The 16,022-nt window shown below is 44.0% G+C and overlaps 1 protein-coding gene across 3 annotated transcripts in view; it reads right to left on the bottom strand.

Moving 5' to 3' along the window:
- Window positions 1–396: 396 nt before the first annotated feature.
- Window positions 397–16,022, bottom strand: part of Rasgef1c (RasGEF domain family member 1C) — an 89,281-nt gene continuing 73,655 nt past the window's right edge. For all 3 annotated transcript variants that reach the window (XM_076855817.2, XM_076855819.2, XM_076855818.2), the window contains 6 exons: window positions 15,658–15,737; window positions 15,480–15,575; window positions 12,233–12,328; window positions 10,334–10,457; window positions 1,627–1,699; window positions 397–1,129 (listed from right to left, as the gene is read on the bottom strand). In XM_076855817.2, coding sequence (XP_076711932.1) covers window positions 1,105–1,129; window positions 1,627–1,699; window positions 10,334–10,457; window positions 12,233–12,328; window positions 15,480–15,575; window positions 15,658–15,737 — 494 coding nt within the window. In that variant the 3' untranslated portion in view covers window positions 397–1,104. The remainder of the gene's footprint in view (window positions 1,130–1,626; window positions 1,700–10,333; window positions 10,458–12,232; window positions 12,329–15,479; window positions 15,576–15,657; window positions 15,738–16,022) is intronic.

The raw sequence follows: 16,022 nt of genomic DNA, 5'->3' as shown, positions 1-16,022 counted from the left end.
TCATCACAGGCCAGGTGAGGCCTCAGCTGCTCCACCGCTCATTTGCTTCCTGGTCCAGTATAGGAAGGACTAGAAATACAGGCTGGGTGAAGACTGTGGGGGAGCCGCAAGGTGTTTCCTATTGGTTTTATTGCCACCTTTCTGTACAAGAGGCATTTGAACACATGCAGGCAGTTGGTGTCCATTCACCACCGATTTACTGAGCACTTGATATGCACCAGCCTCTGTCAGCATGACAAGGGGTCTATGGATAGGAAATGGCCACCACTTCCTACTCTTGAATGTCAGCGGCAACGTTCCTGGGGCTGATTTAAGAAACAACCCTGCATCTTGGTTGAATGCTACTTAAAATCCAGAAGTCAGTGACTCAGAGTGGACGTGGATATCCAGGATTTATGAACATGTGTTTATACCAACTCTAAAGTTTACAAGGGAGCTAGGCAACAGGGTTGTAATGTTCACATTGTCAACTTTGTGACCCATGTGTGTCCTGCTAAACTGTTTCACAGCCGTCACCAGAAAGTTATCCTGATATCAGCAGGATCCAGAAAGGGAAGGGTGCATGGGGCTGCAGAGACAAGCCCATTGGGAGGGACAGGGTAGCAGTCTGTCAGCAGAATGGCAGGGGCCGCTGGTCGGCTCTGAGCTGGTATAGGCTTATTTCACATCGTGTCATGATGCCTGCTATAGTTCCAGAGACTCTCAACCAACTGGTGACAAACTGTGTGGACTTCTGTGGTGCATGTCACTCAGTAAGATAATGCGATTGCAGTCGCTCAATTCTCTGGGAGTAGCACCATGTCCTTGTCCAGGATGGACAGACTGACTGGCAATGTGGCCTCCACCGTCCTTAAGGCAGGTAGTCACCAAGGTGTATGCCACCCATGTGTCTGGGGGGGCCCTGTCTAGTCTGCCAGGGCTGAAGTCCCACAGTAGGTTTCCTGTACCCATGCAGCTATTGTGGTGGGGTACCAAGGCCACAAGGTCTTGATTTGCAAAGTAGTGAGGCGCTGCTTCTGCCTCCGCCAACTGGGCCATTTGAGGCGGGGCTATGGATGGCCTCTGCTGGCTCCATCTCTTCCTCCTCCTTCAGCTCCGGGCTTCTCATGTCTTCCCCAAAATAGAAGATCTGTAGATTTAAATATGCCAGAAAGTGATGAGGGTCCCAGCCCTGATTTCTCCCCAGCATGGACACCTTCACAGCACATGAGAGGAGGTGGCCAGAGAATGTTTGGCAAGTCTTTTTGGCTCAGTCCTCACGAGCCCATTGCTGTGACTCATTTCTGATCTCCATTCAGCTATGTTAACATGCAGAATAAACAGGATATGGTATGTGTGTTTTGCTTTCTGGAATAAAGATATGGACTAGGAGTTTCTGGCCCTGGGAAACATATCTTGATTGCACAAAGAGGCAATCATCAGCTACCAGTGGTCATGGACTTACCCTAGCCCTTGAGTTGTGTCCCAATCCCTATGAACTTGGGCTTATTCTTCTCCCCGTCTATGGTCTGGCCAAGGCCCCAGGAGACTGATGATCAGGTATCTCAGAAGCCCCTTAGCCCTCTTCCAAGCAGCCCAACCCCCTCCCTCCACCCACCCTATACCCATCCTGGCACAAAGACTGACCTTAGAGATTTCCACCTTTCTTTTTCTGTTTGGTTCTCTGGGCTCTCACTTTCATAAGAAGCCAAATAAAGACCTAGGCAGAAAAGGAAGTGAAATTATATAATTACGGTAGATGAAGATAATTGGTTCTACACTCAGAGCTGGGTCTACTTTTTATTTGTAAATTGAACTTTTGCTTGCAGACAATTGTAGATTCACATGTGGTTGTAAGAAATAATGTGCCAAGATCCTGCGAACCTTTTACCAATTTTCCCCCAATAATAACCACTTGCAAAATTATAGTATAGTATAGTTTATACCATTCCTCAATGATGCTGTGAAAGTGACACTCATTCATAGAAACTGCACTTTGAATTTCAAGTTGTATCTTTTCCCTGGCTAGTGATAGGTGGGAAGATCTCATTTGAGATACCAGGCAGTTAGCTGGGCGATCACAGGGGGAACAATCAATACTCAATAGTGCATCATATTCAATGAATTATACAAGATATTCTAAACTTTATTATACAACAAGCTTTGTGTTAAATGATTATGCTCAATGTGGGCTAATATTAGTGTTCTGAGCACATCTAAGGTAAGCTAGGCTGAGCTATTATGTTTAGTAGGTTAGATGTATTCAGTGCATTTTTGACTTAAGAATATTTCTAATGCATGCTGGAATTTATTGAGATGTAACTCCTTTGTAAGTTGGGGAGCATCTGTGCAGTATATATCACAAGTGGAATATTGATACTGATACAGAACATTTCCATTACCACCAAAGTATCCCTCATGTTGACCTTTTATAGCCACAACTATTTCCTTCTTAACCCCACCCTTTCCTTAAGCCCTGGAAACACTGATCTTTTATCATTTCAAGAATGTTATATAAATTGAACCATAGAGTATGTTACCTTTGGGGATTGTCTTTTTTCACTTATTATAACTCTGGAGATTTATCCATCCTATAGCGTGTATTGATAGTTCATTCTTTTTTGTAGCTACATAGGAAATGGTAAGGATGTATTACAGTTTGTTTAACCACTGAAAGACATCTGGGTTGTTCCTAGTTTTTGGCTATAACAAATAAAGCTGCTATAAACTGCTGGGAGCCATCAGCCAAGTAGGTATGAAAATTTCCTTGCCAGCGTACTCCCATGCTGTCTAGTGGAAGGACTCCTGAAAGGTGACCTTGCTCAAGGACCAGGGCGGATCCCTGTTTAGGGTGTTCCCGGTTTAGCATAATAGGAGATTAGGGTGTTCCCCGTTTAGAATAGGGCGTATCCTGCTGCCTGAGTTCCTCTTGAGTTCTTAGGGTCAGACAGTATATTTTGGGAGACAGAAGCCCAGTGGAGGTGTGGATTTGGGCAGAGAACGTGGATTTCCCCAGAACGTGTTTGTAGACGGCCGGTGTGAGATCGGGAATAAAGAATTGCTGTTTGAATCTACAAAGCTGTGAGTGGCTCGTGATTTGTGCCCAGCCAGAGACTGCGGCAATAAACATTGGTGTACAGATTTTTGCTTTTATTTGACCTTGAGTATTCATTTGTCTAGAATAAAAAAATGATCAAGAGTGCAATTACTGGGTCACAAAACTTACTTATTTATTTTTATAAAATGTTCTACCTAGCTTTATACAGACGCTCCTCGACTTTTGATGGGATTACATCCCAATAAGCCCTTTGTAAAGTGAAATAATTTTAAATAAAAAGTGCTTTGAGGGCTGAGGTTGTAGCCCAGTGGTAGAGCTCTTGCCTAGCATGTGTGAGGCACTGCGTTTGATTCTCAGCACCACATATAAATGAACAAATAAAATAAAGTCCATTGACAACTAAAAAGGATATATTTTTTAAAAGTGCATTGAATACCTAATCTACTGGTCATCACAGCTAAGCAACACAGCACACTGTAAAGTCTTGGATATTTTCCTTCAGGATCACAGAGCTGACTGGGAACTGGGGTTCACTGCCCTGCTCAGCATTTCAAGAGAGTATTGAACTGCATATTGCTAGTCCAGGAAAGGATCCAAATTCAAAATTTGAAGAGTAATTTCCATAGAGTGACATTGTTCTCACTGATTTCTCACTGTAAAGTTGAAAAATCATAAGCCAAACAATTTAAGTTGGGGACAGTCTGTATCTTGAAAATTTTCTCTTGCCCCCCACTCCCAAAAGTTTTAGAGTTTTACATTTTGTATTTCTGTCTGTGATCCATTTTGAGCTATTTTTTATTTTTGGTGTAAGGTCTTAGACTTCAGTTAAGGTTCATTTTTTGGTTTTTGGATGTCCAAATGCTTCAACACAGTTTTTTGAAAGCCTATCTTGACTCCTTTCAATTGTTTCTGCACTTCTGTTAAAAACCACTTGGGTACATTTGTGAGGGTCTGTTTCTGGGTTCTCTGTTCTTCTGCATTGATCCTTATGTCTGTCTCCTCTCGAAGTATGACACTGTCTTGATTACTGTACTATACAATGACAGCCTTGTTATTGTCGTTATTTTGGTATCAGGGATTGAACCCAGGGGTGCCTAAATGCTTTTTACTTTTCATTTTGAGACAGGATCTCATTAAGTTGTTTAGGGCCTGGCTTTGAACTTGAGATTATCTTTCCTCAGCCTTTTGAATTACTGGGATTACAGGTGTGTGCCACCATGCCTGGCAGCTCTAGGACTTTTTGTAGATTCCTTGAATTTTTTTAAAAAATACCATCATCTGCAAATATGGATAGTGTGATTTTTTTTTCCCTTTATGATCCGTTGTTTTCTTTTCTTGCCTTATTACACTAACTATGTTGACTAACTAGGGAACAGAACATTCCTTGCCTTATTATTCATCTTAGCTGCTAGCAGATTCAGAGTTTGGTGAGAGTTAGTAGGAAGGCATTTAGTCTTTCACTATTAAATATGATGTTATAAGGTTATTTGTAGAGGTAATTTATCAAGTTGATAAATTCTGCTCTGTTATTATTACCTGATAATATTTTATTTACCATGAATAGGGGTAGAACTTTGTCAAACACTTTTCTGTATTGATTGATATAACCATGTAATTTTTCTTCTTTAGATATTTAATATAATAGATCACATCAATTGACTTTCAAACATTGAAGAGCTTTGGTCATGATACATGATTATTTTCATATATTTCTGAATTTTACTTGCTAATATTTTGTTAAGGATTTTTCTATCTATGTTCATGAGAGATTTTGGTCTATATTTTACTTTTCACACTATCTTTGGTTTTAATATAAGGTCAATATGAAGTATTATGGTTTGACTGTTTGTATTCCTCCAAAATTCATGTTGAAATTTAATCCTCCAATGTAAGAACATGAAGATGGGGAACCCCATGAGTAGGCCATGAGGGGTCCATCTTCATGAATGGGATTACTGACCTTATAAAAGGACTTGGGAGTGAGTTCAGCCTTACTGACTTTCTGCCATCCTTCTCTACTGAGGATGCAGCAAGAAGATGCCATCTTGGAAGCAGAGAGCCAACTCTCATCAGACTCTGAATCTGCTCGCACCTTAAGCTTGAATTTCCTGGCCTTCAGAACTGTATGAAATCAATCTCGATTATTTTTAAAGCACCCAGCCTAAGGTATTTTGTTATATCAGCCTGAACTAAGACAATTGGCTAAATAAAATGAATTGGAGAGTTCCATTCTGTTCTACTTGCCAGAGATAATGTTGTTTTTTTCCTTCTTTTCTGCTATCTTGGGGCTTATTTTGCTCCTCTTTTTCTAAACTTTTGGATTAGGATTTAGATTATTGATTTGAAGCTTTTCCTTTTTTCTAATGTTTATATTCAGTGCCATGAAATTCCCTCTCAGTCCTGCTTTAGCTGTGCCCCACAAATTCTGTTTGTATTTTCATTCAGTTCAATTACTTTTTAATTTTCCTTGAGTCTTTTTTGACCCATGAATTATTTAGAAGTGTGATTTTATTTTTAAACATTTATTTATTTATTTATTTTGGTACCAGGGAGTTAACCCAGAGGCACTCAACCACTGAGCCAGATCCCTAGTCTTTTTTAAATTTTCTGTTTTGAAACAGGGTCTTGCTAAGTCACTTAGAGCCTTGTTAAGTTGCTGAGGCTGGCTTTGAACTTGTGATCCTCCTGCCTCAGCTTCCTGAGCCACTGGGATTGTGGTGAATGCCACCACACAGAAGTGTTTTGTTTAGTTTCTAAGTGTTTGGCGACTTTCCTGTGGTCTTATGTTGCTGATTTCTAATTTGATTCCAATGTGGTTGCAGAACATATTACTCATGATTTCAATTACTTCAAATTGGTTGTGCTTTGTTTTATGGCTCAGGATATACTAAATATTGGTTTATATTTCGTAGGCAATTGAAAAATATGTGTGTCCTACGTTAGTAGTATGGAGTGTTCTAAAAATGTTGATTAGATATTGTTTAATGGTGCTATTGAGTCCTTTGTCTTTGCTAATTTTCTGTCTTGTTGGTCTTGAAGTCCCAATTACTTTTCAATTTATTTCTCCTTTCAATTATCTTTACTTCACAAATTTTGTAGCCCTGCTGTTTGTCAGATACATACCTAAGATTGTTATGTTTTCTTGAGGGATTGATCTTTCATGATTATATAACGTACTTCTCTGCTTCTGGTAAATTTTTCTTCTGACATTAATATTGACACTTCTGTTTTTCCTTTGATTAATGTTTGCATGGTAAGTATTTTCCCATTCTTTTGTTTTTCAATATACGTACATCATTATATTTGAAGTGAGCTTCTTAAAGACAACATATAGTTTGGTATTTTAAAAGTTCTTTCCTTGGAAGTTTTTTAAATCCACAAAGCCAACTTCTGTCTTTCATTCAGTGTATTTAGACCATTTGCCTTTAATGTAATTATTGGTATGTTAGGGCTTAAGTCTGCCATTTTATTATTTATTTGTTTTCTGCTTTTTTTGTGTTTTGCTTTTCTGTTTTATTTTTCTTCTCTTCCTATTTGTTACACCAACAACTTTTAGAATTTCATTTTGATTTGCCAATAGTAAATTCCTGAAGGATATTTTCACTGGATACTGGATTCTAGGTTGACGGTTAGTTCCTTTCTTTCAGCATTTGAAATATAGGCTGCTGTCTTCTGGCCTCCATAGTTTCTGATGAAAAATCTGATATCATTCAGCTTGTTTCCCCCCCATTGTCTTTCTTTCAAAAGTTGTTTTTCCCTCCTCCTTCCTCTCTCCCTCCCTTCCTTCTTCCCCCCACCTCCACCCCTCTCTCTCTTATTTTTTTCTTCAGTTTTCAGAAGTTTGACTGTGATTTGCCTTGGTATGGGTTTCTTTGGGTTGATCCTATTTGTGCTTCTTTCAACCTTTTGACTCTGTAGGTCTGTCTTTTTTAATTTTGAGAACTTTTCTAATTTTGAAAACTTCAGTACTTTTTCAATAGTGCTGGGGTTTTGTTTATATATTCACTACGGACTCACTGCCAAGCACATTGCAGGGTCTCAAGAAATACTGTTTACCTCTGCCCCTCTTCTCATGTACCTTTTTTTTTTTTTAATGTGATGCTGAGGATTGAACCTAGTGCCTCACATGTGCTAGGTGAGTGCTCTACCCCTGAGCCACAACCCCAATCCCTTCTCATGTACCTTTGACACATTTCATTGCCCAAGTTCCACAATGAGGTGATTGGATAATGACAATAATCATCATAATAACTAGTATATTTGGTTGAGGATGAATATTTGCTCCCAGAGAAACCCAGGTCCTAACCCCTAGGATGTTGTATGGCAGAAAGGAACCTTGTAGATGTGATTAAATTAATATTTTGGGGATGGGGAGATTATCTTGGATCATCTGATTGGGCCCTAAATGCAATCACAAATCCCTATAAGAAGGAGACAGAGGGAGATTTGACTCTAGGTGAAAAAAGACGATACAATGTTGGAAACAGAGATTGAAAGTGATGTGCTCTGAAGAAAGAGGAAGAGGCCACAAGCCAAGAAATACAGGCAGCCACTAGAAAAAGGCCAGGAAATGGATCCTTCCCATCCCAGCCCCATAGCCTCCAGAAGAAATTAGACCTGCTGATAATTTGATTTTAGCCCAGTGAAACTGATTTTAGACATCCAACCTCCAGAATTGCACAAGGATAAGTTTGTGGTTGTTTTGAGCCACCAAGTTGGTGGTGATTTGTTTTAGTAACCATAGGAACCTAGTACAATTGTCCCTCCTTATCGTTGGTTTTTCTTTTTTGAAGTTTCAGTTACTCATGGTCAACCATGGTCTGAAAGCATTAAATGGAAAATTCTAGAAGTAAACATTTCATAAGTTTCAAATTACATGCCATTCTGAGTAACATAAAATCTCATGCCGTCCCACTTCATTTTTCCTGGTACATGACTCATTCCTTTTTCCAGTGTATCCACGTTATATATGTTACCCACCTGTTAGTCACTTAGCAGCGTTATGGTTTGGATATGAGGTATCCCTCAAAACTCCTGTGTTAATGAAGAAGGTGAAATGATTCAACTATGAGAGCCACAGCCTAATCAGTATACTGATCCATTTGATGGGTTATCATTTGAATGGACCAGCTGGATGGTAACTTTAGGCAGGTGGGGCATGGCTGGAGGAAGTGGGTCACTAGGGTATGTCTTTGGGGTTTATATTTTGTCTCTGGATCCTCACTGTTCCCTGTCTGCTTCCTGAATGCTATGAGGTGAGTAGTTTTCCTCTGCCATGCTCTTGCACCATGATGTTCTGCTTCACCTTGGGCTTAAAACAGTGAAGTCAGGCATCTATGAAATGAATCTCTGAAACTGTAAGTCAAAAGGAAGTTTTCCTCCTCTAAGGTGTTCTTGTTAGAAAATTTGGTCACAGCAACAAAAAGCTGACTAACACAAGTAGCTCTCTTGGTTATCAGATCAACTGTCAAGGAATCATAGTGCTTGTGTCCAAGCAATCTTTATTTTACTTAAAAATGGCCCTAAATCACAAGAGTAGGGGTGCTGGTAATTTGAATATGCCAAAGGTTATAAAGTGCTTCCTTTAAGTGCAAAGGGGAATGTTCTCCACTAAACAAGGAAAGAAAAAAAAAATCATGCTGAGGTTGCTAAGATCCGTGGTAGGAACAAATCTTCCATCTGTAAAATCGTGAACAAGGAAAAAGAAATTTGTGCTAGTTTTGCCATCACACTTTGAACTGCAAAAATTATGGCCATAATGCATGATAAGAGGAAAAAGGTATTTTATTTGTGTATGTATATATAGGAAAAAATATAGTACATATAGAATTTGGGTTTATCCACAGTTTCAGGCATCCACTGGGGATCTTAGAACATATCCTTTGTGAATAGAGGGGAGTACTGTAGACTAGCATTGATTGAGTACAGACCTGTGGGCTTTACCTCTTCCAACTCAAGTAATTCTCATCATTGCCCCAGGAAGAAGGTTCTCTCATTACCCCACTTGATAGAGGAAGCAGGTGAGGCTTAGAGAAGGTGATACCTGAGTTCATATAGACCCCTGTGTGAACCAGCCTGGGCTGGTTTATCCATCGCTTTCCTTTTTGTGTGTGTGGGAGGGCAGGGGAGGGCAGTACCAGGGATTGAATAGCTGTTACTTAACCACTGAGTCACATCCCCAGCCTTTTAAAAAAATTAAATTTTGAGACAGGGTCTCACTAATTTGCTTAGGTCCCTGCTAAGTTGCTGAGGCTAGCCTCTAACTTGCAACCCTCCTGCCTTAGCCTCCCAAGCTCCTAGGATTACAGGTGTGTATCACCATACCCAGCTTGCTCTGTTTCTTGATGTAAGTAAGTGTTAGGAGGCTACAGATATAGGTAGAACTCCCTTCAGCAAGTTCTGGGTCCCAAATATGAAAAGTAAAATGGCAAAGTTGGAAGTATCCAAAGGCAAAATCATTAAAAAAAAGGACTTCTCCCTAATTTTCCTTTTTTTTCCCCCTTTGGTTGGGCAGTAAATGTTCCCCAGACACAGGTGTTTGTTGTTCCCTTTGTAACCTGCTTGCTGGTGAAGATGAGCCAGGTTTCCTGTGTGCTGGAGTGGAGGGCAGATCCCAGGGTGAGAGCTGCTAAGCATTGGGCCACACTGCCCCCACAGCGGATGGCAACCTGACAGTTGCCTTCTCTAGAACTTTCACTCTCTGAAAGGGGGATCTCAGGGTTTACTACTTAGCAAATTTGCAAGCAAACTGATTTGTGACAAGTGATTAGATGGGAATGTGTGTTTACTGGAAGGGATAGACAGACGTTAATAGCACTCTACAGAAAAGTCAACTCATATCATGCCAGTGTGTATTACACACCCAAACCAGCACACACTCACACACCCATACACATGCACCAGCCATGGAAAGACCCAGAGCCAGTCAGTGCTTAGCCATCCCCATGTGAGCCCCAGTTCTTACCCTCACTCCCACTTTACTAATGAGAAATATGGGGTAATATAGACACTTGGTTCAGACTTATAATACCCAACAGTGTCCAAACTGTATCCAGGGAGAAGCCTGGGCCTGGGGGTCCTTGAGGCCCCAGCCCATGGCTCCTGGGATCTATCCTGTGTTCCCGAGGGGACAGTTGGTCATCCTGGGTAATGCAGTCTTCTCTGCTCCATTTGAGGGCCAGTAAGGCTGGGGATGGTGCATTCCTGTTCAGAGTAGAGGTTCCTGCATGGTGACCAAGGGGCCACCCAAGAGTCCCATGGCCTGAGGGGGTCAGGAAGGCTGCAAGGTCACCTTACCGTCTTCGCTGAAGATGGGAGCCGTGTACAGGTAATGGGTGATGCTGGGGTCTTGCTCGAAAGGACATTCCACTTGTTTCCATGTGATGAACTCTCCAACCTGCTTGGCCAGTTCCAGAAATTTCTGCCAGGGTCACACAGAGACACAAAAATGGAGGTACCCACAGTGCCTAGAGTTCCCTGTGAGAGTGAGTGGCCAGCCCTGAGAAACCCTCTGTTCTCACCCTTTAGTGATTTCAGGGATTTGAGGAGGAGCTTAGGGCCCTGCTAAGTGGCTGAGGCTAGCCTCTAACTTGCAACCCTCCTGCCTTAGCTTGGGAGGCTGCTTTAGCCTCCCAAGTTCCTAGGATTGTGGATGCAGAATCTGTGGATATGGAAGCCTCATTGTAATGTGTATTTAATTTTCAAAACCACGCCAACTTTAAGAAGGTTGTTAAATAAATAGCAGCACAAAGACACTCTTGGGTGGGGATCCCAGCTCTATGATACCCCTTGATCAGCCCTGGCAGCCATGTCTGGTTCCTAGTACCTGCTTTCCGAATCTGTGGTGGTCACATGAGTTGCAATTTTACCCCAACCCCTTGCCTTGGTTTTGAGGACCAATTCAAGAAGGGCAAAAACAGGAGATCCTACCACTGGTTTGTGTGTCAGGGTCACCTGCAGAGTAAAATCTCACTCCAGGCTGTCTAGGGCCCCTGCAATCTCATCCATGAGGCCTCATGCCTGGGCTGATTCCCCAGGGGTGCAGCAGCTGGGACTGGGCCATCTGCCAGATTGGACTGGATTTTCCCCAAGCTCTGCTGGCCCTCAGGGGCGAGCAGGCTATGGGCAGCATGTGATGGTCTGCAGGGGTGTCTGTGCAGAGGGCAGCTCCAGGCCAAAGGGCCCAGGCATGTGCTCTGGTGCTCATCAGCAGGGGACACTCAGAGCCTTTGGTGGCTCATGCTGCACATCTCCTCTTCCTAGCCTCTCGGTGTAGCCACAGTTGTGGTTGTTGCCCCATTTTACAGAGGGAGAGACTGAGGCTCATAAAGAGCAAGCGACTGGCCCAGGACTTACTGCCCCTTGGGGAGTTGGAGGCTGAGGGCTTTTGCATCCATCTGTGTCCCTGCTGGGGCGAGCACTAGGGTAGAGTTGGCTCTTGAGAAGAACAGTCCCTTTCTTCCTGCAGAGTGGGTAGTAAACTACCACATGGTATGTTCTGTCAGTCTGACTCAGTGACCTCCTGCTGCTACTGCCCAGTGTACTCTAGCCCACCAGTCACTCTGACGCACACGTGTGTGAGATGGGCCTAGTTGGGATGCAGCAATCAGCCTGGCCTTGCTTCTGAGGTACTCAGAGACTTGGGTGCTGGGACAAAGTGAGGTATGCCATCTGCTGCTCTGCAGGAGCCCTTAAGAGGTCACAGTGAGGGGCTTCCTGGAGGAGGGGACACTTGAGCTGACCGTGGTGTCTGTCGAGGGAGCAGAATTCTTTCTTCTCTTTTGCCGGTTCTAGCTTCTGCCTAATAGCTCACCCCTGCTGCTCCTTTGGGTCCTTTCCTGTTTCCTAAGCACTGTGTGTTTGTGTAGCCCTGTCACAGCCCCTTGCAGTTGTCACCATGGGCCTATGGGGCCATTTTTCTTATTGCCCTTGTGCTCCTCAAGGGGCAAAAATGATTCGGCTTCACCCACGCTGGGCCTAAGCCCCGGCACAGAGTGCATTGTCCACATGTGCAGGGGCTCCAGAATCCCCCTCTGGTGGATGTGGGGGTGGGGAGATCCTGAGAACTACTACACTCTGTCTGCCTCAAGGTCCCCCGGTAGTTTGATGATTGAGGGTCCAGCAGGCTTTTGGGGGGGCACTTTTAGTGGCTGATCTCACTTGGTTGCATTCCCTTCCAAGGTCCCTGGGTCCTACCTCAAAGTTGACATGTCCATTGGGAAGGCGGTTGGCACATCCCTCGTTCAGGAAATAGATGTCTTTGATGAGTAGGCTGAAGAAGGGAATGACGATCTGGAAGGGAGAGGGTTTGGGTCAGCTCCCAGGCAGCCTCCCCATAGGGTTGGCTCAAGGGCAGGAGGCAACCTTGCCAGTAGACACATGCCCCAGGGACCTCAGATGCACCCCTGAATGTCGATGACAGGAGAGACTTCCTGGGCAAGCCCAACCAGCCTCGGGACTTCATGAATTATATAAGACTATTACTTACTTTTCCATTGCTGTGATAAAATGCCTGAGATAAATGACTTAAAAGTAGAAAAGGTTTATTTTGGCTTATGGTTTCAGAGGTTGCAACCAATGATCAGCTGGCTCGGTTGTTTTGGGGCTTGTGGTGAGGCAGAACACCATGGTGGGGCTACATGGTGGAGCAAAAGAAAGGATGGGCTGGGGGTCCAATATTTCCTTCAAGGGCACACCCACAATGATCTGCTTTCTCCTGTTAGGTCCCAATTTCTAAAGGTCCCACCATCTCCCAGTAACACCATGGCTGGTGACCAAGGGACCAAGCCTTTAGCATACAGAGCCTTTGGAAGACTTTTAAGATCCAAATCATAACAAAGGATAATTTTAACTAATACGCATCATGGGGACAAGATGAAAACCACTAAGAAAGGATATACAGGCCCCATAACTCTGGGCCAGATTACGTTTCCTCCAAGGCCCATTAGGCACTGCATGCAGTGCCATTTACCCTGCGTTGGGCTAGGTGCAAGATGCAAGTCACAGTGATCCTTGGATGTTTTTTTCTATTACCTGCTGGGAGGGGCTGGTAGAAACCTCACAACATCCCCATCTGGAGGACTACAGACTCAGGCCTCTCTCTCAAGTGTACTGGGAGCAGAGGCCCATGCTAAGCACACTATTAAACATTCCTGAAACAAATATAAGTCAAATATTCTAAAAATTTGTGACCTGTTTTCTTTTCTAAATAGTATTTTTATCATCCTGTCTTTCTTGATGCTAAAGATCCATCCTGATGCACTTATGATGAGACCAAGAGCAGAGCATTATTGCTCTGTTTTCTGAAGGGAGAGCCCATAGAAAGGCTTCTTCTCTGGGCTTAGCCTATGGTCTCTCTGGAAGATAGAGGAGAATGCAGTTAAAACTAAATGCACATTTTAAAGTCATCTACCTATAGCACAAGACCTAAATGCACAGTATCCCAGCATCCCAGATTTTAGGAACATAAAGTCTGCCCTGCTCCATTGCTACCCTGCCTCAGCATGGATGGAAGAAAAATAGTGGGACAGCCAGTGCTGCAAACTAGAGGCTGCAACCACAGCTCAAAATCCAATGTGTATATACCTTTGCCTCAGGGTCCAACTCCTGGGCTGTAAGCCAGGAACCTTGTGACTGTCACATATGGTCACTTGGTCCTGGGAACAGGGAGACAGACAATGATATGCAAAGACCATGAGATTCAGAGCCAGAGAGGTTGGAGTTTGATTCCTGGCTTAGCTCACAATGTGATAGGACAGTGAGGTCTCCTTGAGACTCAGTCTTCCAATATGGGAAAGGGCAATGCTGAAGCCCATCCCATAGAATGGGAGAGGGGATAGAGATCAAGTGGCCTGCAGATGGTAGGTGCTCAGTGAAGTTAAATTTTTGCCCTTGCTATTCCAACTTCCTGGATTTCTGGCTTCTAGGAGACAGGCTCCTTTGCCCTGGGGTTGGAGGTCTTGCCTCACTCACTGCTCCACCGCATTCCATCAGCCCTCCTGGGACTCATTCACTGAAGAACTCACAGCCTGTACTAGAAGGACCAGCTGGGTAGCATATGGCCATCAGGGTTGTCAGGGTCTGCTCATGTGACCCCTGCTGTAAGACCCACTGGGTGGATGGTCAGGAAGTCCTGGTGGGTGGCACAAGCACATATCTTTCAGCCTGCTTCATAAACGTGACCACTGGTATCCATCCAGTACAATTCCAGAGTGATGTAGAATTTCATCTAGCATTTTCCCCCTTAGTTATCTCTCAAGATAGAGATAAGATCTCCATCAACCACAGTAGGGACCTGATTCCACCAACGTTCCTGCAAGAGACCAGATTTGAAAGGTACAAGTCTTGGGGTTTCCTTCCTTAAAACTTGATGACAAGTTTTAAGCCAGATGATTGTTGCAATCCTAGGACCTCAGTACAGTATCCTGTATCAGAGGCCAATCAGAGAATTTAGAGGAGAAATAAAATTGATCAGGATCAGCAAAGGCCCTCCCAAATGCAAATGTATAGGACATTTCTTGTGAAAAGGCAATTTGGGTGAACAAGAACCTAGGATAGTCATTGCCAAAACCAAAAATGTGATTTGAGGCCACATACATAGAGGTACTACATTTAGAATAAGGCAGATGTAAAACCCTCTGTGCTTGGAGCCACAATTTGATCTGAAACAGAAGGGACTCTGACAGATGGAGCTCTTCAGGGTCATAGCAGGGAGGGGACTGGAATCGCAAGTTAGGCTTGGGACTGTCCATTCAGGCAAACAATGGTGGGGACACGCAGGCCGTGAAAGGACTGGTACCTAGAAGAGGGAGTAGTTCCCTTTAAGAGAATGTGATCTGAGGTGGCCAAGTCTGGCCCCACAAGGAAGCACTTATCAAGGAAGTTCAAGGCATCAGAGCTTCTTGGGGTGGGGCATGACCTGTTTTGGAGGTGGCGAAGTTGGCCACACTGACGGCACGCAAGCAAGGTGACATGGCTATCTATCACAGATGCTGCTGAAGGGCAGGGGTTGGACCCGGTGATCTTTGAGCCAACCTCCAGATTCCCTGATTGCTGTAGTTTGGATCACAACTGTCCCCCAAATGTCCATGTGTTAAAGGCTTACCCCTGGGGGAGGAGGTGGTAGAGCTCTGGGAAGTGGGGCCTGGCTGGAGGTCTTTAGGTCACTGAGACATGACCTTGAAGGAGACTGTGAAGCTTTACCCTCTTTGTCCTCTCTCTTTGGCTCCTGGCCATGAGATGAGTGGATTTCCTTCACCACTGCCATAGACTCAAAACTTATCATAGGCTAACTTATCCTAGATGGAAACCTCTACAACTGAGCCAAAATAAATCTTTTCTCTTCACAAGTTGATTATCTTAGCTATTTGTTATAGTAACCGAAAGCTGACTAACCCATTGATACAGCACACCTGGACTTTGACCATCAAGGATTCTCACCTACCTTCTCCCGGCTGCTGTGGGCAGTCAGGGAGCGGTGGGCTGCCCCTCGCAAGGCTGTCCTGTAGTTGCAGAAATTCCCTGTTGGGTCCATCTGGTGCTGGAAGAAGACAGGGAGGCATTTGGGCACCTCTTTTCATGGGCCGGCTGGCTGAACCCCTTAGCCCAGCAACCTTGTTTACCTCCAGGATGAAAAACTTGGCTGTCTTCACTTTGGCCCAGGTCTTCTTCAGTCTGGAGACAGGGCTCATGTTCATGCCAGCTGGAAGAGGGAGGGCTGGGCTGGGGAGGGCTTCTCTGGTCTGGACAGTCCCCCTCATGCTCATGAGCAGGGAGGTCAGTGTGTAGCTGCAGTTGCCCAGCCATTTAGGCTGAGTCCTAAGTAGGGCTAAAGTCTGCAGTGGCCTCAGTTTGGGAGACAATGGGCATAGTAGCAATAGACAATGAGGGTCCAGCTTGTGTGTGTGTAAACTCTGACCATGTTCCCACCATACAGGCCCCATCCTGGAACTAGTTCCTTCTCATTCTCTTTGGATCTGGGGATATG

The sequence above is a fragment of the Callospermophilus lateralis genome, chromosome 5 (assembly GCF_048772815.1).
Source record: "Callospermophilus lateralis isolate mCalLat2 chromosome 5, mCalLat2.hap1, whole genome shotgun sequence".
Taxonomy (NCBI): domain Eukaryota; kingdom Metazoa; phylum Chordata; class Mammalia; order Rodentia; family Sciuridae; genus Callospermophilus; species Callospermophilus lateralis.
Note: the sequence above shows the minus strand (reverse complement) of the source record. Positions and strands in the feature narration are given on the sequence as shown.